We start from the raw sequence: 26,270 nt of genomic DNA on the forward strand, positions 1-26,270 counted from the left end.
AGAGAGAGAGAAAGAAGAAAGAAAGAAAGAAAGAAAGAAAGAAAGAAAGAAAGAAAGAAAGAAAGAAAGAAAGAAAGAAAGAAAGAAAAGAATGAGAATTCAAACTGGAAGGAGGAAGTTATACTTGCAGGAGTAATGACACCTCCAAAGAAACTGCCTGAACTAATAAACAAATTCAGTGAAGTTCCAGGATACGAAATCAACATACAAGAATCAGTAGTGTTTCTATGAACTAACAGCAGGCAGCAGGAAAAAGAATTCAAGAGAACAAGGCCATTTATAATAGTTACCAAAACAAAAGCAACCCTAGGAATATATGGGTTAAGGTCTTAACAAAAACCACAAAACTTTAATGAAAGGCACTGAAGATGGTACAAATCTGTGTGCCGGGATGGGAAGTGTTAATATTATTAAAATGTGTGTACTACCCAAAGCCAATCTGCAGATCCACTGTGATCTCCATCAACATAGTGGTGTCATTCTTCACAGAAATAGAAAACACAATCCTGAAATTCATGTGGAAGCAAAAACAGACCCCAAATTCCCCATGAAATCTTTCTGTAATTGTTGTTTGTTTGTTTGTTTGTTTATTTATTTATTTATTTATTTATTTCCAGTACTAGGGATCAAACTCACAACCTTGCACTTGCCAGGCAGGCGCTTATGCCACTGAGCTATATCCCCAGATGGTTGTTTAGTTTTTTGAGACAGGGTTTTGCTGTGTAGTTCAGGCTGGTCCTAGATTCACCATGTAGCCCAGGCTGACCTTGAAATCACAGCAATCCTCCTACCTCAGCCTCCTGAGTTCTGGGATTACAGGTGTGCAGTACCAGACTCAGCCAACCCCATGAAATTTTAAGAAACACATCTGGAAATATTACAGTACCTGATTTCAAAAATCTACTTCAAAGCTACTGTAATCAAAACAGCACAGTACTGATGTAAAAACAGATTTGTAGACCAGTGGAAAAGAACAAAAGCCCAGAAGTAAATTCACAAATTTATAGTCAATTAATTTTTTAAAAGGTGTTAAAAGTATGCAATGATGAAAGAAAAATCTCAATAAATGGTACTAGAAAAACTGAATTTCTGCATGAGAAAAAGTAGATGCTTATCTCACATCATACAAAAATCATATACATACATCAACTCAACATGGATTTAAGACTTAAATAGAAGGCCTAAAACTGTAAAATTGTATGAGTAAAACAGAAGCAAGTCCAAAACTTGGCCTAGCTGTTGGGTTTTTTGAATATGACCCCAAAATCTCAAGCATTAAGAGCAAAAATAAGGAAATAAGGTTGCATCAAAGGTAAAACTTTCTGCACATCAAAAAAAAAAAAAACAATCAAGAGAGTTCTGGTCATGGTGGTATACCCTTATAATTTGAGCACTTGTGAGGCTGAGGCAGGAGGATCACAGTTTGAGGCCAGTCTGGGTTACCCAAGTGAGTTCATGGCCAGCCTTCACTACATACTGAGACCTTGTGTCAAAAATAAATCAATAAATAAAATATAAATAAATATGCAAAAAAAGAGAGTGTTACAATATTAAAGGATTAACATCAAAAAGATATTAGGCACTCAATCATCTCAATCACAAGAACATGAATTACCTTATTAACAATGAGCAAAATACCTAAATATGCATGTTTTATAAGAGACACACATAGGCCAAAAGTATATAAAAATATGCAACATCAACAATTATGCTAAACAATATACATATTAAAAAGAGATATATCACCTCACCACTATTAGAACTGCTATTATGAAAATGACAAAAGCAAACAAGAGGGTGTGGAGAAAATGAGTGAATTTTCTCTCTCATTCACTCTTCCACACACATTCCATGGAAATATAAATTACTACAGCCATTATGAGAAACAGTGGAAGTCTCTCAAAATTTAAAAACAGAAGTGCCCTATAATCCAGCAATTCCAGTACTAAGTACTTCCAAAAGAAACAAAATAAAAATGTCAAAGAGATATCTACACTCTCATGTTCACTGCTGCAAAATTCAGCGTAGCTGAGACATGAGATTAACCACAGTGTCTCTCATGGGATGAATGGAAGGAAAGAATGTGAGCTATAACACACACACACACACACACACACACACACACACACACACTACTATTCAGCCTTAAAAAGCAAACATGAACAAACAAGGGAAACCTTGTTATGTGTAACACCATGGATGAATATGGGGAAAATTGTGTTATGTGACATAAGCTGGGCACAGAAACATAAATACTTCACAATCTCACGTGTAGAACAGGAAAAGGTTGAACTCATAGAAGCAAAAAGGAGAATGGTACCTGCCAAGGGACTTGAATCTAATGGCTGATGGAGAGGTATTGGCCAAAGGATGCAAAAATATATTTAAACAGAAAAAATATGTTCAAGAGAAGTACTGTATGAAATGGTGACTATAGTTAATAATAATAATGCATTGAATATCTGAAAATTGCTAAGACAATAGAAATTTTTTGCTTATCATGCAAAGGTAATAATGTATGCTGATTAGCTTGACTTAACAATTCCACAATGTACACATATCTAAAAATGCCATGTTATAAATGATAAATTTATAAATTTTTATTTGAAAATTTAAAATTATATTTAAAATAGATGAATTTACTCAGTTTTAAGAATAACATGGCTGGAACTAAGCAATTCAAGGAATTTGTTTAGAAATATGGTACACCTAAGTCTTAATTTCTTTATGTGGATCCACAACTTGATTTATTTTTATGACCATTTTTTCTAGTCATTTGGTTCTATTTGCTAGTGTCATATGTGTCAGATGGAGATCTGTATTGGTTTTGTTTTTCATCACAAAAAAATGCATTGCACTGTTCATGAAGGATTTCCAGTGCTTCTAGAAAGTTCTGTGACAACGACAGGTAAATGCAGTTTCCCCTCTTGAAACTTCAAGCTTTAATTATCATATTACATAGACTGACAGGTAATACTGATTCTAGCAATCACATTATTACTTTCTTCTTTCCGTTATGGGAGTGTTGATAAGAGAACTGGAGCTACTATTTTTTACTTGACTTCGCAGCTTCCATGACACTTGGTGTTGAGTCTGAAGAGGAATTGTATGGTGAGGAATTTCTCACGTGAAGAATTTCTCATTACTTTCACGTTGTAATGAGTGGACAGAGAGCGATCTGACCAGCACTGACCAGCACTTCCTTCCCCGCTTGACCTGGGATGAAAAGTCTCTGTTGACATCCTGCTAAGAAACTTTTCTAAAACCAAAATAGAGCTTAAAATGCTTTCTCTAGGGCTGGGAATATAGCTCAGAGCCACAAGTACCCGCCTGGCAAGTTCAAGGTTTTGAGTTCAATTCCCGGAACCAAAAAAAAAAAAAAAAAAAAAGTTAGAATAAAATGCTTTCTCTAATTAACCTCTGACTTGTGTGCCAGTGTTTTTTAGACCAAAGAAGCAATTTTAGGAAAATGATGGTGATTTGTTTAATTTGGAAGAGTGCAGAGCACATGTAATTGAACTGGCAAATACAGCATTCTTATAAATATGTTTCTTAAAACATCAAACACGTTATAGGTATCTGTATGCACACTCTAACACTTTTATGTGATAATTTAATTTTTACTAAGTCTGACTACATGCATTTCTTCACTTCCTTGTTTTATGTATGTCATTAGTAATTTTAATAAAACTTTAAAAAAATTCCTGTCAATAAGAGTTTCTGGAAATTTAGCTAACACTATATTTGTGGATTACAGACTTACTAGTATTTTTTCCTGGTTCTTCAATAAACTCTTGTTGAGATGGTATTGTGTGCCAAGTGCTCTCCTGCATGCTGCGGACACCCCGGTAAGGAGGTGGGTAAGGTCTCTGTTCTCCTGTGGGTTATGTCCCTTCATGAGAACAGCTCTTGAGCACCTGCTTGTGTATGATGGCAGCTTCCTAGGGACTGATCAAGGTGAATCACTCAGAAATCCTTCCTTCAGAAGTTTGCCAAGATAGAGATTAGCAGTAATCGTGTGTGCATGTCAGGACTCTGTTAGAAACACGTACTTATCGGTACACTGACGGGCAAAAATAGTTTGTCTGGCTAATGTATGCTAAGTTAATGGTTTGTACTTAGACAGGCTGGGAATATAGCTCAGAGGCACAAGTCCCTGCCTGGCAAGCGCAAGGTTTTGAGTTCAATTCCCGGGACCAAAAAAAAAAAAAAAAAGTTAGAATAAAATGCTTTCTTTAATTAACCTTTGACTTGTGTGCCAAGTAAAGTAAAAAGGAAACTGTTAATTTCCAGATATAAATACATTTGATTGTAACTCAGCAGAGCAAAGTTATCCTCCTATCTGCATAACAATCAGTGGGAATTCATAGTATGATGGCCATAAAATAGGGAAGGAACAGAGGTCATAATTTAAACAATGGCCCATGCTAGGGATCTGTCCTGAAATTAGCCTTTAGATCTACATTTATTTTAATGTAATATTTTTATACTTTTTACTATATTAGTAGTCCTCAAACTGTCTCAAAAACTGGTTGTATACTCAAACACCCTGGGAATTCCTGTTTAATACACCATCCTCTAAGAAACTCAGAACATCATCAGTCTATGGAAAGTACCGATGAAAAGTCTTGTTATAAAAAAGTATTTGTAGTGTGAATTAGCACCATTTTCCCCAAGTTTATAAACTGTAGGGGGTGCTCCAGAGAGAGACCTGTCTCATTGCGGCTTCCAGTGCAGTTTTGTTTAGCATTCAGTATATGGATCTATTCAATCAAGATACTCCACAGTTTGGAAAATTTTGAAAACTCCATAAAGAAAGGTATAATAAAATAGCTTTGGGCAGAGAGATCAGGAAACACAGGGAAGTGGAATATCTGAGATAGGCAGCGAGGCAAGCTTTGAGTTTAAAGATTTAGAGAAATATCAAACACATGTCAGGATGAAACAATCATAAAGTCAAAGAGGAGAGATTAAATAAATTGTAGATCTGGGGGAGGGGCATGGACCTTGAATCCCAGCACTCTGGGAAGCTGAGGCAGGAAAACAGAAAGTTCAAGTCCTACATGGTCAACTTTGGAAAACTCTGAATCAAAAAATAAAAAATGGGTTGAGAATGCAGCCCAGTGGAAGGCCCTGGGTTAAATCCAGAGGACTGGGGACAAAAATGTGGAACTTCACAGGAAAAATACTTTACATGGGTTCAGTAAAGAAATAAGACCTGAATCAAAAAAGATTCCTGGAGAAGTTTGAATGGCAGCTAGAGAAGTGTGCTGTTTGGAGTGGGGAGACTGTGAAAATTATAAATTGATTAAATGACCTTTTAAAAATGACATCTGCTTTAGGAAGGTTAATCTGTCTCTACTACTGAAGAAGGCTAATGCGACCTGAAGAGAATTTTAATAATTTTAACTTTAATTATTACCAGAATGTGTTAGAAATCTATTCTTTTTCATCAAGTCATGAACTGTAAGTGTTAAGAGCAATATTTTTGGTGAGCTTCTGAAAACAGTGTCTGACAGTGGAAACAGGTACATGTACCCAGAATAACAATTACTTAGTCTATTGGGTTTTCATTTTGGACTTAGTCCAAATGATTTATAAGAAGCATTCAGAGCAGTCCCCTCTGAGTGACTGCCACTTAGAATGGTTCACATACAGTATATTCCGCTGGGGACAGCTATTTACAAGCAGTGCAGTTCATACTCTTCATGAAACTTTTGAAGACAAAATATAGAGGTTTATATTTTAATAAACTCAACTCACCCAGAACATTTATTATTGCAATTGTCAGAAAAAAACTTCACCTAACACACAGCAACCTAGTGATTTATTTTGATAAGAAAATGAATTCTTGATCTACTTTTGTATTTGAACTTAGCAAGTCTTAAATTCATTGCCTTGATTTCTCAGCTTGTAAAATGAGGCTAAAATATGTGTTATGTCACTGGCTTGTGAGAAAAGAAATGGAATGACAGCTACAAAGTTACTTTAAATCTGTATGACTTTTAAATATATGTTATTATTTTGAGAGGAATGCTATATTCTTTTCACAAAATCATCATTTAAGGTACCAAACAGACTTGGGACAGGAGCTGCACTGTTTGGATATTACACTGGGGACGTACTCAAGGGACAAAGATGCGGCTGGAAATTCTCCATGGGGTTGGGTGAGTCAGGTCTGGGTGGGGACTCTGCCTAGGGTATTGCAAACAAAGGTAAGATAGTTAAAAAAAAATCTGAATATCAAAAGCAAGGTCAAGGGACTTGTCTTCATGTTTACTCCTCTTTACAAAGTTCTTGTGATTTCATGAATTCCCTGGTCTCTAGGTCTCCACTGCATATTGAAGTGTGACAGTAGAGTTATAGGGCACCTCAGCTCATGAACTCAGTTCTTTCTGCATCCTGCTTGCACACCTACTTGGATGCAAACCAAATCAAATTTCCCCACAAGAACAACACTGAGCCTAACCACTGAAATGGGGAATGAATTAAGTTTGTGAACCGAGGCACCACTGTACCTTGTCCTGGTGGGTGGAAGTTCTGAGGCAGTAACCCCGATGCTGGCACAGCCCCTGTGGTCTTCCTTCTTTGCATCTCTTAGAACACAGGTAAGGCAAGGCTGGGGTGTTCACAACTGGGTGGAGAGTGCTACATAGGCTCATTCTGACTAATTTGGGGCAGAATAAACAAACATCAATATCTAAATGAAGGCATGAAATGGATAAGTATAATCATGCCTGCTAGGATGTTTCTTCATATTTCAATTAAAATATGAGCTCCATCAGCACGGGGAGTATTGTCTGTTACATGCATTTACATGCGATTCGTCTACATATAACAAGCAGGAAAAAACTTAGCTTGTGGAATTCCAAGTAGAGAAAAAAACACAAGCCTGTCATATTTTCAAGTCCAAAGCAGGTATCCTGAACTTCTGCTAGAACGCTAACTTTCAAATAGAACTTAATAGAGGGATTGAGAAATAACTATGTGGTCTGGTATTTCCAGAAATATTTCTATATATCCTGAGATCCTTGCCTCAAATCATCCCTTTAGTATTCTAGAGGGAGAGGTGATTTAATAATACAATCAAGTACAATGCATTTTCTAACTTTTCTTTTTTAATAAAATATAGATTTCTGCTGATTGTATTACATATACTTACATTTTTATTTTTCATATGTTTAGTTTTTGATAAGCATAATGCTTAGGGCAGACAGAAGACAATACTGCTACAGATATTCCAGCTAACTTTTCATTCAACATTCTCTCACAATGGGTTTAATGGAGAGTAAGGTCTTTGAGAAGGGTTCTGCTTAAAATTCTGGCCCTTCCATGAACTAAATGTATGATCTTGGAAAAGTTCTACCTTACTTAACCTCACTTTCCTCAACAGAATAATGGGATTAAAATTCCTGAACCAACAGGTTGCATCAGGCGTCAGTGAGGTAATATGAGTGGAATTCTTAGCAGGGTGAGTTGGATACGAGTTTAGAAGCTGGAAGAGTTTATGCTGTTCTGAGTCCTAAAGAATTCCCTCATTTCTCAGGATCTCACAGTCTCCAGGACATCTGTTCCACAGCAGCTTTCTGAGTGCTGTACCCTCTGAGCCGTGGCTTCCAGAGTCTGCAAGAGAGAACGAAGAGCTTACACCTGCTCTTTGCACTTGGTGGTGGTGGCCTAACTTCCACACTCAGCCCTTGGGCAAGAAAGCATTACAGGGCCTGGGGACTGTAGTCCTGTGTGCCCCAGATGGAGAGGAGAACTGGATATGGGTGAGCATTAGAAGTTCTACTACAACATAACTGAGGTTACTTAAAGAGGAAAGACAAGGAATTTACTTTTTAAGAAATTGCAATGACACTGAAATATTAATAGTCATCAGATCAAAAGCTGATTTGGATTACTATTTTCTGTAGGAAGAAGTCTTTACTGACAGAAAGAACTAAATCTAGAAAAATAGAACATTACAATCAAAAAAATCCTCGATTTTCGACCCTGAGTAGGCTACTGCCATAAGTAACCTTGGGTAGGACGCTACATTTCTCATTTTCTTAAACTTTAAACTGATAAAAATAGCTGGTCTTTTCTCAGTGTGCATCACAGGACTGCAATGAGATCACAGGACGTGTTGAAAAGGAACTGCGTCTACAGACAGCCTGTGTAGCAGACTGCCAGCTCCTCACATCTTCCCATGAACACAGCTTGACCACATTTATAGCTTACGTGCCTTCAGATGTGGCCACCAAGCAGTCCGCGTCAATAGAAAGTCAGCGGAAGGCACATGTACCTCCCTTGACTGAGCTTTTGGGGAAGCGGGCAGGCCTCCCCCTTGCTATAGTTCCCTTTTCGCTGACTGGTTGCAAAAGAAGGTAAGACCTGATAGATGGTAGATAGAGCCTCAGCCTACGCCTGATGAAAGGAGGCAGCGCTGCCCCAAGGGCACCTTGCTGGGCCTGTCATGTAAGCAGGTGCAGCATTCTCTGCCATTTGAGCCAGTCTACCTGGGGCTGGTGGATGTCTAAATGTCACTACAGCTTTGTATGAAACGATGGAAGTGAGGCCGACTCTCATGTTTGACATGGGGTTTTCCAGCAAATGTCTAGCGGGTAAATGGATGAAGAAAACAGCTATAAATCCTGCAATACTTTGCTGGGATTTTTTTGATCATGATTGAATGCATAGCTTCATATTATCATTGTTTTCATTCTGAATATTGTTAGTAACTTCCAGGGCCTTCATGTCATTCTACCTTCGCATCACAAAGGAAAGGAAAGAAGAGTGATTGCTTCTCGCCATGGCTCCAATTCCCTGAGATATTTATGTAACTGTATGATATTACAGCTGAACAAACAGACTCAATCATGTCGCTATTCATATCTCCAGGCAAAGTTTGGTTCTCTTTCCTTTCTTTATCAAAAGTATAATCTCCACAGGTTACATACTCTAGTGGATCAAAACTTCCATGCGGAGAACTTGAAGGAAAATTATTTAGGATGTGCAATTAGAGTCCTGAGGTACAAGATCACAGTACATAATGCTGCACAGTGATACTAATCTAGTGAAGATGATGACATTTTCATGATTAGCTATGTTTTTAATAAAGGGGAATTAATGGGCAGGCACTTCAGTCTAAAGGATACATACAACATACTGACAACAAAACTGGGTTTCAGCATAAACCAGATTTGTAACATAGATAGGATACATAGGTACCTGACATCTCTGTGTACATTTATATGCATATTATTTATCTAGTATTCTCTTTTCCCTTACAAGTTGGGATACACTTACTTCATACCCTATTATAAGCCTATTTAGTTACATTTCTGTCAGATTCCACTTGCTTAGGCACTGCTGAATAAATCAGTGGTTAATAAATGCCTGCGGAAACATGTTTAGAGATAAATAATGAATGGCTGTGTCAAACCATGCATTTTTTTACTCTCCATATCCTAAATAAAGATACTCTCACCATATATATATGGAATAATTATAGAGCATCATGTAAAAGGAGTGTGGTTTCTTACTTTTGAACAGATATGTGATAGACAAAAAATATTCTCCTAACTGTTCAGAACCTTCTACTGCAAAGGAAATAGCAAACAAGGATGGAGAGCCAGCCTCTCCATCAGAAGTGCCTTTGGTCCCAACTCCACAGGCTTGGGACACGGGCCCAGCCCCACAGGACGCAAACTGCAGGACTCCCTGGATTCCAACCCCTCCAGCCTGGGCCCACATGGGGACCTCTGGGACTGACCATGGCACACTTAATTTGCAGCAAGATGTTCTGATGAGCAAGTTGAGAGGACAACAGAAGTAAGAAGACAGATCAAGTGCAGATAAAAATGTGTTCACCTTGAAAAATACAAACAAGACTTTTAGGTGATAATGGAGGGATAAGGATCAATGGAAAGAGGAGAAGCATATAACTGCTTCTTTCATGCTGATGATTTTCACACCCCCACTAGATTCCACTCCAACTTCACTCTATAATCCAGTATTTGTACAAGTGCTACGTCTAAAATACTGCAGCTTACAAAATATGGATTTATGTCCCTTGCACATATCTTATAAATGTCAGTCCATCCCCTCTCAAAGCTTCTTGCTATTCAGCAGGTTTTCAGTTGTTTTGAAAACCTACCATGCGGGTGATCCCTTAGCAATACTCGGAAGCACCATGCCTATTAAAAGTGAAAAGGGATTTGGGGTCCTACGAAGAGAAATAATGATGGTGAATGGCTATTATCACATATGTTCCTGATAGAAAGCTCCTTGCTTCAAAAATACAATATGTATGCTAAAGTAAGAAAAAAGCACAAATAAAATTTAGAAGTAAAGGGGGCTACATAAAATCTTGCCAAGGGTTCATGTTTTACATAAAGCTGCAGTTGGGACTCCACAAAGGAAATCTCTGCACCTTTTATTTCTGGTTCAGGGGATTTACATGCTCTTTCTAATGATCTGGGCCTTCAGCACTGGGTAATGTCTCCCAGTCCCCAGCTTAGTGCTCATGCAAAATTGAAGCACTTTGGAGGCAGTTTAGTAGCTGCAGATGAATCTCAATGTGCAGGAAAAGGCATAATGGCTGCTTAGCACTTGCTAGGAGAAGCTGAGGAAATCAGGGGGAAAAATCTATTGAACTTAAGCCATCTGGGAAGCCAAGTGAGAGTGGCTGCATTAACAATATGTTTACATTCCCATTGTGTTCTAGGCCAAGCAAAAGAGTTTGTGTGTGTGTGTGTGTGTGTGTGTGTGTGTGTGTGTGTGTGTGTGTGTGTGTGTACATGCTCTGCGGGGTTGTACCGGCTTTGGCGACTGTGTGTGTGGAGCGTGGTCTGTATGAGAAACTCCGCATGACGGCTGTCAGGTCCCAGTGCCGTGACAGGGCCATTACACTGCTGAGGCTGGCAAGAGTGCCTGGCACAGAGGAAGTGAGCAATACACAGAGCCACGAGAGCCACACAGTTCTTTTCCTGTCTCTGGCTCAGGGTGCAGCACGGCAGATTGGGGGAGGCTTTTGGAGCACCAGGGAATGCTTTCACTGCCTGCTGCATTTACAGTTAACTGAGAGTTTCTTACCAGAGGAGTGAAACAAACCGGGGAAATGCCTGAGGTTTTAACCAACCCTATTCACTCTCTCTGCCCTGTTTTCCTTACTGCACTTCCTACCCAGTGACCTCGTTGATGGGTACAGCACTTGGCGACTGCAGAGAGCAAAGGCGGCGCCCCTCCAACAAAAGATGTGTCCATGTCTGAGTACCTGGGCTTGTGTTACCCTGTCTGGCAGAAAGGTCTTTGCAGAAGTCCTCAAGTTTGCAAAGCTGAAGGGGACTGAGGTGGCAGAAGCGGGGCGTGAGAAGAGGACTTAGGATGTGCTATATACACATACCGACTCTCCACCACTCACACAGTTGTCGTGTACTGCAAGCACACACCAATAAAAAGAGGGAAAGTGATGTGAAAGGGAGGCTGAGGTTTAGGTGACAGGGCTTCCAGCCCAGGAGTGCTGAGGCAGCCACCAGAAGCTGGAGGAGAGGAGGATGGAGTCCTCGGTAGCAGGGAGTGTGGCTCTGCTGGATTTCAGGATTCCAGCCTCCAAAACTGTGAGAAAATAAAGTCCTGTTGCCTGATGCCACCAAATTTGTGCTAGTTTATCGCTATGGGCCTAGGAGATGGATATGGTAACCAAGGGCAGTTACGCTCCATCTTCACCTTGAAAGCATGAGCTCAAGATTCCGGCAGAGCACACAAATGGGAGGAAAAACTGTCTGCCACATGGTGTTTTTCTGGTTTCACAGATGCCCCTCAGTGGGTGTGGGAGGCAGCGTCTTAGTCACCAGCGTCATCTCACACCGAGGGCATCACTGTTCAAGACCATCCCGGCTGTGGCTACTTAGAGAGGAATGCCATTCATTCACTGCCATTCCTAGAATTGCCTTGGACAGCACAGTCCCCAGGGTTTTTCCAGCTAAACCTTAATTTGCTCAAGCTGAGTTCTCCCCACTTTCCGCAGGAGGCTGTGCTCCCTCAGTCCTCAAAGTTTAATAGGCAGAGACAAGGGACAGGATATTGCAGAAAGCAGGGGCTGTGTGCTGTGTAATTCTATACCACAGCACTACCAGGGGGCTCACCAATTTCTCTACTCTCAGAAAGAGAGGAACAGGCAAGCACATGAAAAAGCACGGTTTTCCTCCTCCCTTCTGTCTCTAGGCTGGAATCTCCTTGGCAGGTCATCAGACCTTGGTTGTCTCAACTCTCAGCACCAAGCCAGGTTGCTGGGACCCAGTTCTGGAACAGAAAATCTAGATGCTACCTCTGTGCCATATTTTTACCACAAACAGTATTTCCCTCATGCCCTGGTTTTCCAGCCTGGTTGTACAATAGCATTACTAGAGAATTTAAAGCAAACAAACAAACCAACAAAGGAAAAGGCTATGCTCTGTTCCCATTAAATCATTATCTTCAGGGCTGGGCCAGGACGTAGGTGTTTGCAAACAGCATCCCTGGTGATTGTCAAGGGCAGCCGGGGTTGACAGCTCCTGCACTAATAGCTCCTAGTTGCTCTTGCCTTTGTGTTCTGGGAAATTTCTTTCAGAACAGTTTGATAATCAGGTTAAACCTTTGATGAAATCAGGAATGAAGCCAAGACATCTCTAATCTGAATTGGTTTTCACTGGGAGATATTATACTTCCTCCATGCTGTGCTTACTTTTCTTGCCAAATACTCTGATAATTGGCTAAATGTAGCTTTCATGTTGTGCATGCTGGTTTGGTATCTCCAAATGCACTTTTTAGAGGCCCTGGCAAGAGCAGATTTCTCAACAGGCATCCTGTGAGGGGTCTCAGAATCCTAAGCTAAGGGATGATGTAGGACTGATGCTATGCTGGAGAGAAGAAGAAAGGATCAGAGCAAGGCTGGTCTGCTCTGCTCAGCTTTTAGCATTAGATTACTCATTGGTTATGGAATTTTAAAGCTGAAACAATGCTCTATTATGTCCTCAAAGATGTCAAAAAAATCTGAGGTAAGCAGTCTGAAAGTAGCAGTAGGATTTTAAGCAAATTATGCAGAAAACAGTAGGTACTATGATTTAGTGATACTGAAACTCGAATGAACGGATAACAATTTGTGATATCACAGAATATGAAAGAACAACAGCCTGGGTCATTATCTTGATAATTACCATCCACGCTTGTTTATGTGTAGCACAAAAGGTTCAGGTATTAAAAAAGAATATTGAAACTTGGAGAGAAAAAGCCAAGTTCTTTAAAAGCTGACCCCACCTTTTAAGCTGAAATTATTTCTTAAGACTTCTTTAGACATGATGCTCAGTATTTCATACTGGAGTTCAGAATTCTGTTAATGACATTCTTTCTTATGATAACAAGGTACAGGAAACGCTCCATAAACTCTAATATTTTATCCAAAAGTCAGATTAAAAAAATACATGACAGCTTTAACAATTGTGCAGTTGTCGCTTTGAAGTGGGCATTTTAGAACTCTCAGCTGCAGCATATGTCTGGTTGCTGGGCACATGGCACAATTGCCATAGCAACACAATCACTAGTGCTGTTCTGAAATGCCCTGTTTGGGTAGCAAGTCATCTAGATGAAGAATGTCCTTGGACACCTGCTTCTTGTTGTAGCCTTTGTGTGGGCCTCAGGGTGGGCTGGACTTGGTTTTCTGTTTTTCTGAATTTGAGGAAACACACATATACACACAAGTATGTATGTATCTATTTACATACATATTCTCGATTAAATTGTTGTTAATCAATGCTTTCATCTTGCTGTGAGAAAAAAGAGGAGTAAGCTATTACAAATAACCTTGCCCTAAGTGTTAGGTGGAAGGGGAGGAATCTTTTGTGTTCAGCGCATTAAAACTGTCACTATACATAATTTTACAAAGTTTGTTTTCCCCTAATAAAACACAACTAGCTAGAATTGCATTGAAAGGTTTAAAGTTTTCCTGCCTTTATTTTACAATCACATTCTAGGTTGCACCTATTGAATACATGCTATTACAATTTTCCAGGTAGTATGAAATTCAAACATTAAATACATTTCCCATGAGATAATGAAACAAAAATTGCTCTACCGGTCTGGTGTAATAAGGGTGTTTTGGCATATGTGCAAGGTCTTTAATATAGATATTAGCAAAAACTAGAATTACCAAAAATAAACAAAAATAAATATTTAATGACACAATAAATTGGAAGCAAAAAACTTCCAAGTGTATAACCTAAAAATTTCAAGAATTCAGTTGTTTGTAAGTTAGGGCAAGAATGGAAATTTACAAACCAAGTTTATAAGCAGCAGGTCAGCCCAAATCCATCAGCAATCAAAATACCCGCTTCATGATAGAAAGGAAACAAAGGCAGAAACTAAAATCTGAGCTGCAGACCTCTGACCTCGCTATGCTTGTAACTGTGGTTGAGATGATGTGGGCCATGTTGACCCTGTGTAAAGACTTAAAGTCAGTGTGAAATAAGGATGAATCAATTGTGAACACTAATAAACAAAGAGTAAGCAAAAGCGTATAATTCAGGACAATTGATATTCTGTTAGGACTCTCTGGCAAGTACTCTTGTGAAGTATCAGATTGGCTTCGTGTATTACATGGATCCTTATCAATTTTCTATTTTTACTTACTCAGTCCTGAGGCCAGCCTGATATTGAAAAGAAAAATGGTTAGTTTCTGCTATTGAAATAAGTTCCTCTGAGAAGGAAATCAAATAAATAATTGACTTATATTACAGAATCATTCATCTTCATTGGCAGGAATTGTATTAAAATAACAGCCTCCATGCTTGCAAAGGCAATACACCCACTGACTTAAATAAGAAATTATGGAAGGAAGTCAAACAGAGTTTCCAAATTGTATGCATCATTTGCTAAAATTTAAACAAAACCCACATAACTTCCTTTTGCAAATGTTCACTCTGCTAATGAGGGCTGAGCTCGATGATTATGTTACGTGGAGAATAACAAATGGTATGATGTGTACACTAAATGTGAAAAATAACTTTTCTTACAGAAGATTAACCTATCGTTATGAATTCCTCAGTCACCTATTCACAAAATATTCCAAATAAACACCCCGTAGGTACATCTCACTACATTTCAATTACTCAAATTTAGTAGGACGTGTAACTATGATCTCACAAAAAAAACTTTCACTGATCATTTCCTGAGCTTAACACCTTATATTACATAGTTCAGAAAACAGAAAGCTTTACAAAAGTTAAACCGTATCATGTTATTCTAATCCAGTCAAAAGGATAAAGGTTTAATATATATCTATATATCGAGAGGCTATATAAGTAACTCATGAGTTCATCATGTAGATATATAAGAAACAACCTTTGCATCTCAAAACAGTTGAATATTGATACTCTCCTATTGATTGACCTAATACAGATATATAATTAACATATGTAGGTATAATCAAAGTGGAAATACAAGTAAAAGGAACATGGACACGCTCACTTATGACTTCAGGTTTCATGGAAACATTTGTCTATATCTGAGCTACTTCTTCACAGATGTTTATCTTAGTCCACTGAAAAGGAAGTTTTGTGTTATTATCTGTTTGTTTCTTCTTTGTAAGAATCTCTTTGGTCTACATCTTATACTCTAACTATTTTGAAGATGATTATACACTGTATATTAACTATTGTTATGTTCTTGTATTTTGTTATGAATTTTCTTTTTTTTTCATAAAATAAAAAAAAAAGAACGATAGGACTTGGACATAAGCAGATGGGGATAATCCATATACCAAGCACGCATGAAGGATCTGACAAAGGTAAGCATGTATCGAGAATCACCTGGTGTAGTGGTGTACTCCTGTAATTCCAGCAGTCTGGGAAGCTGAGGCAGGGAGATCCAAGTTCATGACCAAACTGAGCCATTTAGAGACATCAAAATAAAAAATAAAGATGAGGCTTGGGATGTAGCTCAGTGAGGAGGTCCTGGGTTTAATCCCCTGTACTTCAAAGAAAGAATGCAGGAAAGGAAAGAGAAGGGAAAAGGAAAGAAGGGAAAGGGATGGAGGGGAAGACTGGGGAGGGGAAGCTCCAGATTTCATGGAGCTTACTCTCTAGCTTACAATGCTTAGACTGAAGAGGAGAGATAAATTGGAAAAGGAAACGTGGTCACTGTCTCTTTCAAGTGCTAAAAATTAATGAGAGACTAGAATGTGGCCAGACTGATTTTTGTAAGTTTTCACATGACATAAGTAGACTCACAAAGTCAAGATAATAGAAAATCGGTCACACTCAATTTAGTGAGTGTGCCAGCAGTTCTGTAAGTTTAACTAAATGACTGCTATGCTTCACATAAATTAAAATGTCTATGATTCTAAGACACAAAATTATAATGAAAAGTGCTTGCATCAATAAAATTTATATAAATCCTCCCCATTTTACCTTGGAAATGCATGATTAGCATTTCTAAATCATCTCCTGGTATGACAGTAAGGTCTCATCATATTTTAACAAAGGTTCTGTGAAGAAAGTTCAGTTGTGTAACAGTACAGTTGGTTTTCCTGCAGTGGGGCTTTCCTTACACCTCCACCTATGTTGAAATGACATAGGTGATGACATCAGGAGATGAGGTGCTAGATCATGGGTGATAGGTCATGGGCTGGCCCTCATCCGCAGGCTTACTGTCCTTATGAATGACCCCACCACACGAAGACATGTCGAGAAGGCGCTGTCTCTGTGGAAACAGGCCCTCAGCAGACTTTGGACTTCTCAACCATGAAATCTGTGACAAATAAACTTCTCTGGATATAAGCTACCCAAACTATGGTAAGACAACTGTATTCTTTTCTCCAAAAGGGGAATATCATTATTGTAGTGTTTTGAAACTTAGTCCACAAAACTTTTATTAGTTTGCTTGTCTTCAAAAAGCACCTATTAAGAACTGAGAAGACAGTAGGGTTTCTTTCTGGACCCACAGAAGAGGAAAAGCCAAGTTGTCTGTCACATGGGTCATGTGGTAGAGAACAGAATTAAGGCTAGAAAGTTGGGTGAGAAACTATTTTATTGAAGACTTTGAAAAGCTTTTGGAGAAGCATGTGCTTTATCCTATGGACAAAGGGAGGCCATTCTAGCTTTGTAAGAAGTAGAATGGCCATGACTAGGTCTATAATCATTGGAGAATGGACCACTGAGGACAAGGCCAAGGTTATATAGGCATATGGTGTCACTCAAATAATCTAGGAGATAAGAGTAAGAATTAAAACAGAAGCATAGGGGCTGGGGATTTAGCTCAGTGGCACAGCGCCTGCCTGGCAAGTGCAAGGTCGTGAGTTTGATTCCCGGTCCCAGAGAAAAACCAAAAAAAAAAACCAGAAGCATAGTTTGAGGAGAAATAGGCAGGACTTGCTGACCACTTTGGATTCTGGAGTGAAGGGTAAAGCTGAAATTTTGATTTTTGGTATCATAATGGAAAGAAGCAATGTCAGAGTCTGGTACATAAGAGACAAAGGGTTTCACTGCAATGTGAGCACATCTCTTGTGGGAAGGCTACAGGGTGTGGTTGAGTAAAAATAACTCACTTAAATCTGTCCCCAATAATAATTTCTGGTCATCATCAATTTTTCTTCACTTTTTCCTACCCAGGCCCACCTTATGCCAAATGGCCAAACAGGAAAGAACTTCAAGAATGAAGGTAACCTGATCCTAAGCACAAGGTTAAGCTACTATATTAAAGAATCGTGTAGAAAACTGCCACAGGCAAGGAAGGAATAGGGAATTATGGAAGAAACAGTTAGCCAGCCCTGAGAACCACTTTCTCTCCCTGATGAAAAAGGTCATCGCCCTTACGAGCCTCCCTACCCTGGTTCAGCAGTTACGGCAGAACGTAGGAGTCCGCTGCGTGTAGCCCCGACCAAGGATTGGCAGCAGCGAGGATCCCTGGGTGCACATCTTGTCTGAGTCCCCTTTTCTATGTGATTTGGGGCCAGTGCGCTCTTTCTTCCTGCTGAGCCTCAATTTCTTCACTTACAAGAGGAGACGTGCAGGAGTCTCACAGTGCTGTTGGGGCCGCACAGGACACGATGCTGTGTGGTGCCCAGCACAGAGCTGGGGACGCGCTGCACTGCTGGGTCGGTCTTGTTGACATTTTCTTCTAATTTGAGAATAATTAAAGGGGAAAGGAGAAAATCCCAGGGATTATTAACATCTCAAAATAACTTTGGCTTCCTAAACTCCCCTTGCTTCTCCACGGAGGAAAAAATATTTGCTTTGAGATGGTGGATCTTAGATGCCATGGAAACCGGAGTTGAACAGACCTCAAGTAAACAGGGAGCAAGCTGCTGAGCCAGAATTTTTCTTGAAAATGTAACCATAAAATTTTGAGCAGATCAAGATTCCTATGGAGTTCTGAAGGCAGCATAGGTATGTATTGCTGTATTAGCAAGTGAGAGCTTTCACAGATTGAAAATTTCTAAACCATCAAGTATATGCCGCCTCCACCTTTCTGTCTCTTCTATTACACACATGCAAGAGACGCAAATGCAGTTTAAACGACAGAAAGGCAATGGCAACCACCACCACTGTCCTCTAATCAGTCAGTTTCGTTATGATCAACAGTGTGACGGTGTTTGGGGAATACAAACCATCATTTATCTGATACCTCTGAGTAAGAGGACCTATTTAGTGGCTTCACAATTGAAAAAGATGAATTTTTAAAAGATCTTTTTGTTCTTTTTTCAGTTTTAATGTTTTGTGATTTTTCATTATAAAAGTATGCATGAGATTTTAATGAACACAATTGATTTTTCTTAGTTGCAAAGGAATCTGTCTGATTGACATTACATAGATCTCAAAGAATCCTTGTAAGGCAGAAGTATCTTTAAAAATTAACTTTTTTGCAATGACTTCTGTCTGTTCTGTCATCTGAGAGCCAATTTTGATTTTTTAAATGCCAAAAAAATTTCTCTGACTTGTAATACATTTCAAGACTTAATGTGTTTTAATATTTCTTGCTATTAAAAACCGCCAAGACCCTGACATTGCAAGGACCAGCCTGTGTTAAGTGGATAGCTGAAGCCAACATCTCAAGTGAATCCATTTTTATGGAAAACAAAAACCAAAACAAATGACTCTATTTCAGTTCCACTCATAATGATTCTGATCTCACAGGAAAGCAAAGAGCTCTCACACAAAAGACCTAGAATTTCTCCACAATATCTGTCCAGATTGGAGATTTACAATAGCAGCAAAGAGATGCAGTAAAGTGGTGTGGACTTTCTTTTCAGGATTCATTATTTATTATGAAAACAATACATTCATGGGATTGAAAAAGAAATCCAGCGGTAACAGTCTCTCTATATCAACCAGGATTCTAAGCTGTCAACTTCTCGATGCATATTTCTGCAGAAAATTTCAATGCATATACAAATACATGTGTGTATTCTTTCTTTGCACAATGGAACTATGTCACACATAGTATTTTTAAAATTTGCTTTTCCTGGAAAATGTTATCTGAGAGATTTTCCCAAAGTTTCATACATGGCGCAACATCAGTGACTCAAAAAGCACCACAGTTTCTACCTAGGGATGAGCAGTACTTGTAGACAGCTCCAAGAGGGCGTGGAAGACAACTTGCTACCCAAGTCCTTGCTCACATTTGAACTTTTATCTTTAGATAGTTTCTAGTATGGAAAATATATAATATATATGGAGAGAGAGACAGAGAGAGAGAGAGAGGGAGAGACAGAGAGAGAGATTGAAAAATTGTATACATCAGGAAAAGAAAAAGTTGTATAAATATTTTAATACTAAATTTATTGAGATGTCATGAGATTAAAACAAGTTACTTTTGGCCTCTAAAATTACAAGAGGTGCTCAGAGTGGTAGTCATTAGTTTCCAGACATTTATTAGTATGCCAAGCTATAGAAGTGTGTATACACTGTATATATATATATATATATATATATATATATATATATATATATCTTTCAAATATGGCTTCAAAAATTTTGTATCAATTTATACCTCCACCAACAAAATATGTCTTTTCCTGTATTTCTCTGTTCAAACTCTGTTCAAGTTTCTATTGGGTTGCTCATCCTTTTCCTAGGTTAAAAGGTATTTATATATTAAGTTAATGCTTTAACTAATATCTATCCACAGATGATAGTACCAGTTATTTTTAAATCTGTTTCTTGGTTCTGTTTGTAAGTCTTGCTTTGGTTATTCAAATTTAATAATGTTTCCCTACAAGTCATCTAGATTCTGTGTCTTATTTAAAAAGGCTTGGCTTACCACTGAAACCAACTCACCAGTCAAATTTCCAAAATTTTCTCCTAGTGACTATGGCTTTAAGCCCTAACACCTGGAACTTACTCTAATGAATGAAATAGATTCCAAGCTCCCTTCCTCCCTTCTGTCACTCTGTCTCCTTCTTTCTGACTGCCTACCTTGTCTCAACCCAGGTAATGAATCAACTTTTTCCTGTATTGTTGAGAAACTTATTGTTACCAGTTTCTGAAAGCCTTAAGGCACTCAAGTATTTCTATCTATTTTAAGCCATTAATATATATGTTTTCTCCTCTGCTAAGATCAAATTCCTTTAGCTTCTTTAGCTCTACAATATATTTATGAAGAGCTAAATTCCTTTGTTACTCTTTCAGGATTTGTTCCTTCATTACAATTTTCTCACAAAGTTGATGACCTTATAAATTCATTTATAAGTAGCAGACATTTCAAAACTTTTCATCGTTTCTATTCAAGAATAAGACACATTTTTCTATATACTCAAGCCATAGCTTTGGTTTCTACATTTGTTTGTTTGCTTACTTGGAGTAGAATATAAAAGTTTTCTTTGTAAAGTTGGGGAGGTACCTCAATGGCAGAGTGCTAACTTAGCATGTGCGAACCTGTGTACACATGTACACTGCACACACACCCCCCCTACTCTTTTCTTTGTAAAATTCTGCATCTATATATTTTTAATTGATATTAAAGTGACATCATTTATTGCATTTTAATTTGAATTGCCTATCTTACATTAAAAAGTTGTGTGATTTTTCAACCATTTTCTGTATTCTCCATGATTTTACAATTTTCTCCTTTGAAAACTGCATACATTTTGCAGAGATACAAAATTATGCCATATATCATTCATAAGAACTTCCCACTTTCATCATAATGTTCAACCTTTTTAATTATTCATTTTTTCCTAAGAACACTGGTTAGGAGGTTAAAACAATACCAAATAATATCAGGATCCCTGGACATCTCTGGCTTTCTCTTGATTAGAGATAGTACTCACATGTACGTAGTATATAAATATCACAATGCATGCTGGCCTTCCTATAAAACTTCCAATGAAAACAAAAGCTAATAACAACTATATTGCACTTGACTCCATTGCTGTATCTGCCAAGAACAAAGCCAGCCCTGGGTCTCCCAATCCAACCTTACTTCCTACCTGCCTATCTTGAATTAGAAGATAAATATGTTATATATTTTAGCTTACAGTAACTTTAAAAGGTATTTTCAGTGATTAGTGTATGAAATATTGATTATTTTTGTGTAGAAATATAGAAAACAAAAGCTTTCTGGAAAGATAATATGTGGTTCATGTGTGTGTGTTACCAACATAGCCTGAGGTTGGCAGAAGGGCTGAATATCAGAGTTGTGTTTTTAGATATAATATCTCAATATTGGCATTCTCATTAATTTGGTAAAAAGAAGCCTGACTATACTGTGATTCTCATTTTAGCTTTCATGGTATCGTTGTTTCTCTTCTTACCGTTAAACACTTATGCCTTTGAAATTTTTACAAATAAATGAGCTGAAATAAATAAAACTAAATTCACTAGAGATTTAGAAGACATCTGCTGGAGTTATTTTCAGACTAATTAGACCAAGAGGCAGAGCAATTCCCTGGAGAAAGCTACCCTACAATTGGACACCTCCAGTTATTTCTGCAGTCAGCAGCTTACATGAAGTGAACATATTGATTCATAAACTGACAAGCAATTGTGCAGAATTCCCACTTGATGTCCTAGGACCGTTTATGTTATATAGTATATTTTCACAAAGGCGCCCCTTCCCAGTTCTCTCATAGTCTACTCTACTTCTTTATGTTCCATCTCCTCAATGCAGTATTTGCATTGCTAGGGAGACTGAAGGTAAATCACCTTTACAGAGCTGATCTGTGCTCATCTTTGGCTAATTCAACATTTGGAGAAGGGAAAGTAAAAAGATCGAGATGGGATATCTATGTGAACTGTAGTGGATTGACAACTGGTGGTCAACTTATAACCCCCAGCTGAACTGAGTAAGCATGGTGCTGGGTGCAGGAGGCCCACCTGAGGACTGTTGCCAGCAGCATAACAGGCAGAAGTGGAGAAGAAGTTAGGCTGTTGGGAGCAGAGAAAGGCTGCTGGGAACTGAACGAGGCTGTTGGGAGCTGAGAAAGGCTGTTGGGAGCTGGAGAAACTGTAAGAAACTGTTGGTTGTTTTGGAGGAGCATGTCATGCTGGCTTTCCTGATGAACTTGGCTGTTTTCACCCCCACCTCGAGGAGCTCGGGACCTTGTTGGCACTGAGAATAGCTTCAGTTCACTTTGGGGGAGCTCAGGTCTTCACCTTGAGCATTGCTTCCTGGCTCTGGAGGGGAAGATGGTGCACTGCTGGTTTCCTGGAGAAGCTTGCTGCATTGGCTTTCCTGATGGGAACTCAGCCATCCTGATCATCTGAGGAGCTTGGGATTTCATTGTTGCTGAGGATGGCTGTGGTACTTTTCAGGGGAGCTCTGGTTCTTACTTTGCGCTTTGCTTCTTGGCTCCAGTGTAGCTTCTCAGCCTGGTAGCACAGATCCTTCATCCTGCTTCCTAGATTCCACCACTGAGCTTTGGGCCTTCCCAGAGCAGATCCGTGAAACAGGCCTGCATGAGATACTGTTATAGGCTCTAGGCCTCCAATTGGACTTGTGGGAGGCACTGTTATGAGCTCTAGGTCTTCAGCTGGACTCATGCAGGACATTTCCATGGGATCCAGGCCCTTGGCTAGTTTCCTTGGTCTTAGTGTGTGGACAGAATTCCTGCACTCTTGTGTATCTTTCTTTGGGTGACTATTATAAATAATCTTATAGAATATGTGTCTTGTATTATATTGTTCCCTGTGCAACATACCCCAAACCATAACATGAACCAATGATGAATGCATTCAATATGCACTACAAACACATACTAAGAAAAACACTAAAAAAGAAACTAGCTTGGAAATCTTTATGAGTGAAGTAGCAATACTCAAAACGCATGTCTTATAAAATCATTGATCTGGAAGGAACCTGAACATCTAAAGAGTTGTTCTTCCTAATGCAGAGCAAAAAAACTCAGAACAAACAAAAAATATACTATCACTTTCCAATTTAAGAACTCTGTGAGATTCTACTCCTGTCTTACACTAAACTGTTACCTAGAAAGTTTCCTGTACCATCAGTCTAAAGCTCACAGGTTAAAAATCTGCATCACTTTCTATGCCTTTAATATTTTATTGTTATTTACAGAATAATGAAATCAGAAGTTCTCACCATAATGGAGTGAGGGACCAAGGCCAAACCTCAAAAAGAGGAGCCTGAGCCCTCTTCTGCTCTCAGCCCTAACCCTCTTCCGGCACACACCTCAGCACAGATGGAGTGAGGAAGCTAGGAGGTGTTAGTGCATGTAGGCTAGGAATACAGGATATTTTCAATCTACAAAATTTGTAAATCCTTTAAGAAATATAAGGGGCAATGTATATAGGTTAACAGTTGGCAGTAAAGTCAATAAGCTAAATTTATTCTTAGCTGAACATGCTCCCTAGATCTCAGGATATTTACACCTGATGACCACACAAGAGAAATTCAAAGACATGTTTTACCAGGACACTTCACATGTTGAGCTCTATCTATTCCTTCACATGTTTTATCTTCTCGAGCATGAATCATGTTTTAATTTCATGTAGTCCAGCAGGAATCCAGAATTATTCATCATGTTTTACTTTGCAATGCACAGATTGAGATCACCAAATCCTAACTAAAATCTTTTTGCCAAAGGATAATAATGCCATTTCAGTTTCACTAATGGAAAGAGCAGCATGACAACGGGCAGAAGTAATCAGGGAAGCTGAACGTCAATCTAAATACCACAGAAGACTCACCAGAGGTTTCGTCTACTCTCTCGTCCACAATGTGATCCTTCTGATGGACCCATTCACTGTTGCACTTGAAGTATATCTGGGTGGCGGGGCTGGCTTTACAGTATAGGTTCACAGGCTTATTCTTCACGATATAAGCTTCTTCAGGCTCAATAAGGAAATGTGGCAGAGGTTCTGGTGGGTCAGATGGAAATGTTTCTGGAAGTTCGTGAAAAAAGTCGTCATCTGGTAAACAAAAAGAAAGTGAAAAAAAACTGTCAGAACATAGTAATTTACTTTTTACATGCAATTCATTTTAAAATAATTTGTTTATAACTGAACTAATTAAGTGACTTAAATGTCTGTTATATGTTAGATCTACTGATTAATTGCTCAGTTAAGGATCTGGATTATTACTATTCTCATTTCTACACATGCAACACTCAACACCAGGAAGAATAAGTTGTTCTAAAATCACAGGTAGCAAATAGCAAAACAGGAATAGAAGCTCAGGTCTGTCTTAGTCAAAAACTGTGACCTCTGTAATAATTACTGCACATCCCCAAATACAGTCATTCTTAAGAGTTGAAAAAAGCAAAGAAACAGAATGAGAGAAATTTATTCAAAAAGCATGAGGCTCACTGGTAAACCTTAAATTTTTTGCAAGAAATAGAAATACTAGAAAAATGAATTAAAAATCTTTAGATTCTTTGAATCTATTATTGTCAAAAGTTGCCACAGTATGAAACATTCATTCAGCAAAAAATATATATATTTATCAGGTTCAGAATTACTTTAAGCACTGGGAATACAGCAATGACATTAAGTCAGTCAATATTAGCATCATAGTAGGACTGAGGATGGAAGGCTGTTTGGTTTTACTGTGAATCTACATTTGCAATGTCATGTGGTGTGGTATAACCAACAAAGCCTCTTCTCATCAGAACGTTACTGAGGATTCTTACTAAGAACAACATAATCATTTTCTTAGCACACAAAACTGTCACGCATACTGCTTTGAGCCTGATGTTCCAACTCCAGTGAATAAATTGAACCTAAAAATCATTGGAGAGATATGCACACTTGTTTTTTTTAAACTTGGATGCTGCATGATTCCAAATTTTTAAAAAAATAGTATAAGTCCCTTTTTATAAAACCTACTATCATTTTTTTTAGAAGTCAAGGGAAAAAGAGCCTTTCAAATATACTATAAAAAGACCCTTTCAAATGTACTATAATTATCTTCCTATGAGGAATACAGAAAATACAACCATTATTAATTCCAGAAATATGCTAATATGCAGGGTTAAAATCCCAGATCGAACTTAAAACTTTTCACAAATTCTTTAAAAGTACATACACATGTTCAGTCACAAAGGTATGGAATTGGTATTTCATGACTGGTTTACTCAGATGCCACCTTGAAGCTTATTTCATTACTCATTTATCTCGCCCATTTTGGGAGACAGACATTGGTGAAATGGACATCTGTCCACTAAGAAACCTGGCCAAGACCTTGCCCGTCTAGGTCACAGGACAACTGTCAAATAGTACTGACATTCAGTCTCTGCCAATCTGTTTTGCAGTAAAAAGTGGCTTCACTTGCATCATGGACCAAAGTAGCTTTCAAAGCTCCTCCGCAACTGTCACTTTCTAACCCTGACATATGAGTAGCATCTCCTGCAGCTGTTTTTTTTTTTTTTTTCTTTTTTTTTTTCCTCACTTTACCTCTTTAATTCGCTTTCTTCTGGAAGGACATCATTTCTAGTTTTTTCCCTTGTTGAACTACAAGCACCCAAACTGTCAGCTTCCTAAAGTATAACCTTGTTTCTATCCATTTCAGCTCCCTCAGTCAACGCGCAAGAACACGTTGCTTAAATAAACGCATCTCAGGAAGGCAAAAGGCAAAGACAGTGGACTACTGACGGATCCATCATGACATAACTGATGCTTGAACGCCTTCTCCAATCTTTTTTCCTTCTGAAGCACTTACTATTGTATGTGATGATGGGCAGTGCTATGATCAATACAGCTGTATAAAATGTAAGGCTATCTTCTACAGAAGATTATCTATTACATTTGTTGTTTTTTTTTTTTTTTGGTTTTTTTCTCCGGTACCAGGAACCGAAC

At 38.5% G+C, this 26,270-nt stretch overlaps 1 protein-coding gene and 1 long non-coding RNA gene across 3 annotated transcripts in view; one reads left to right on the plus strand and one right to left on the minus strand.

The window, feature by feature from the left end:
- The window catches only part of Unc5c (unc-5 netrin receptor C), a 258,667-nt gene that overhangs the window by 134,875 nt on the left and 97,522 nt on the right, over window positions 1-26,270 (minus strand). The window contains exon 2 of the mRNA XM_013517438.1: window positions 24,165-24,386. Coding sequence (XP_013372892.1) covers window positions 24,165-24,386 — 222 coding nt within the window. The remainder of the gene's footprint in view (window positions 1-24,164; window positions 24,387-26,270) is intronic.
- LOC106149217 lies at window positions 15,733-26,216 on the plus strand. 2 transcript variants are annotated; one of them, XR_001235235.1, is made up of 4 exons: window positions 15,733-15,805; window positions 16,662-16,811; window positions 17,628-17,676; window positions 25,984-26,216. It is a non-coding gene; the product is annotated as an uncharacterized LOC106149217 (long non-coding RNA). The 2 variants fall into 2 exon arrangements; XR_001235241.1 differs by lacking the exon at window positions 16,662-16,811.

Source organism: Chinchilla lanigera, unplaced genomic scaffold (genome assembly GCF_000276665.1).
Source record: "Chinchilla lanigera isolate Chin_1 unplaced genomic scaffold, ChiLan1.0 scaffold00004, whole genome shotgun sequence".
NCBI lineage: Eukaryota > Metazoa > Chordata > Mammalia > Rodentia > Chinchillidae > Chinchilla > Chinchilla lanigera.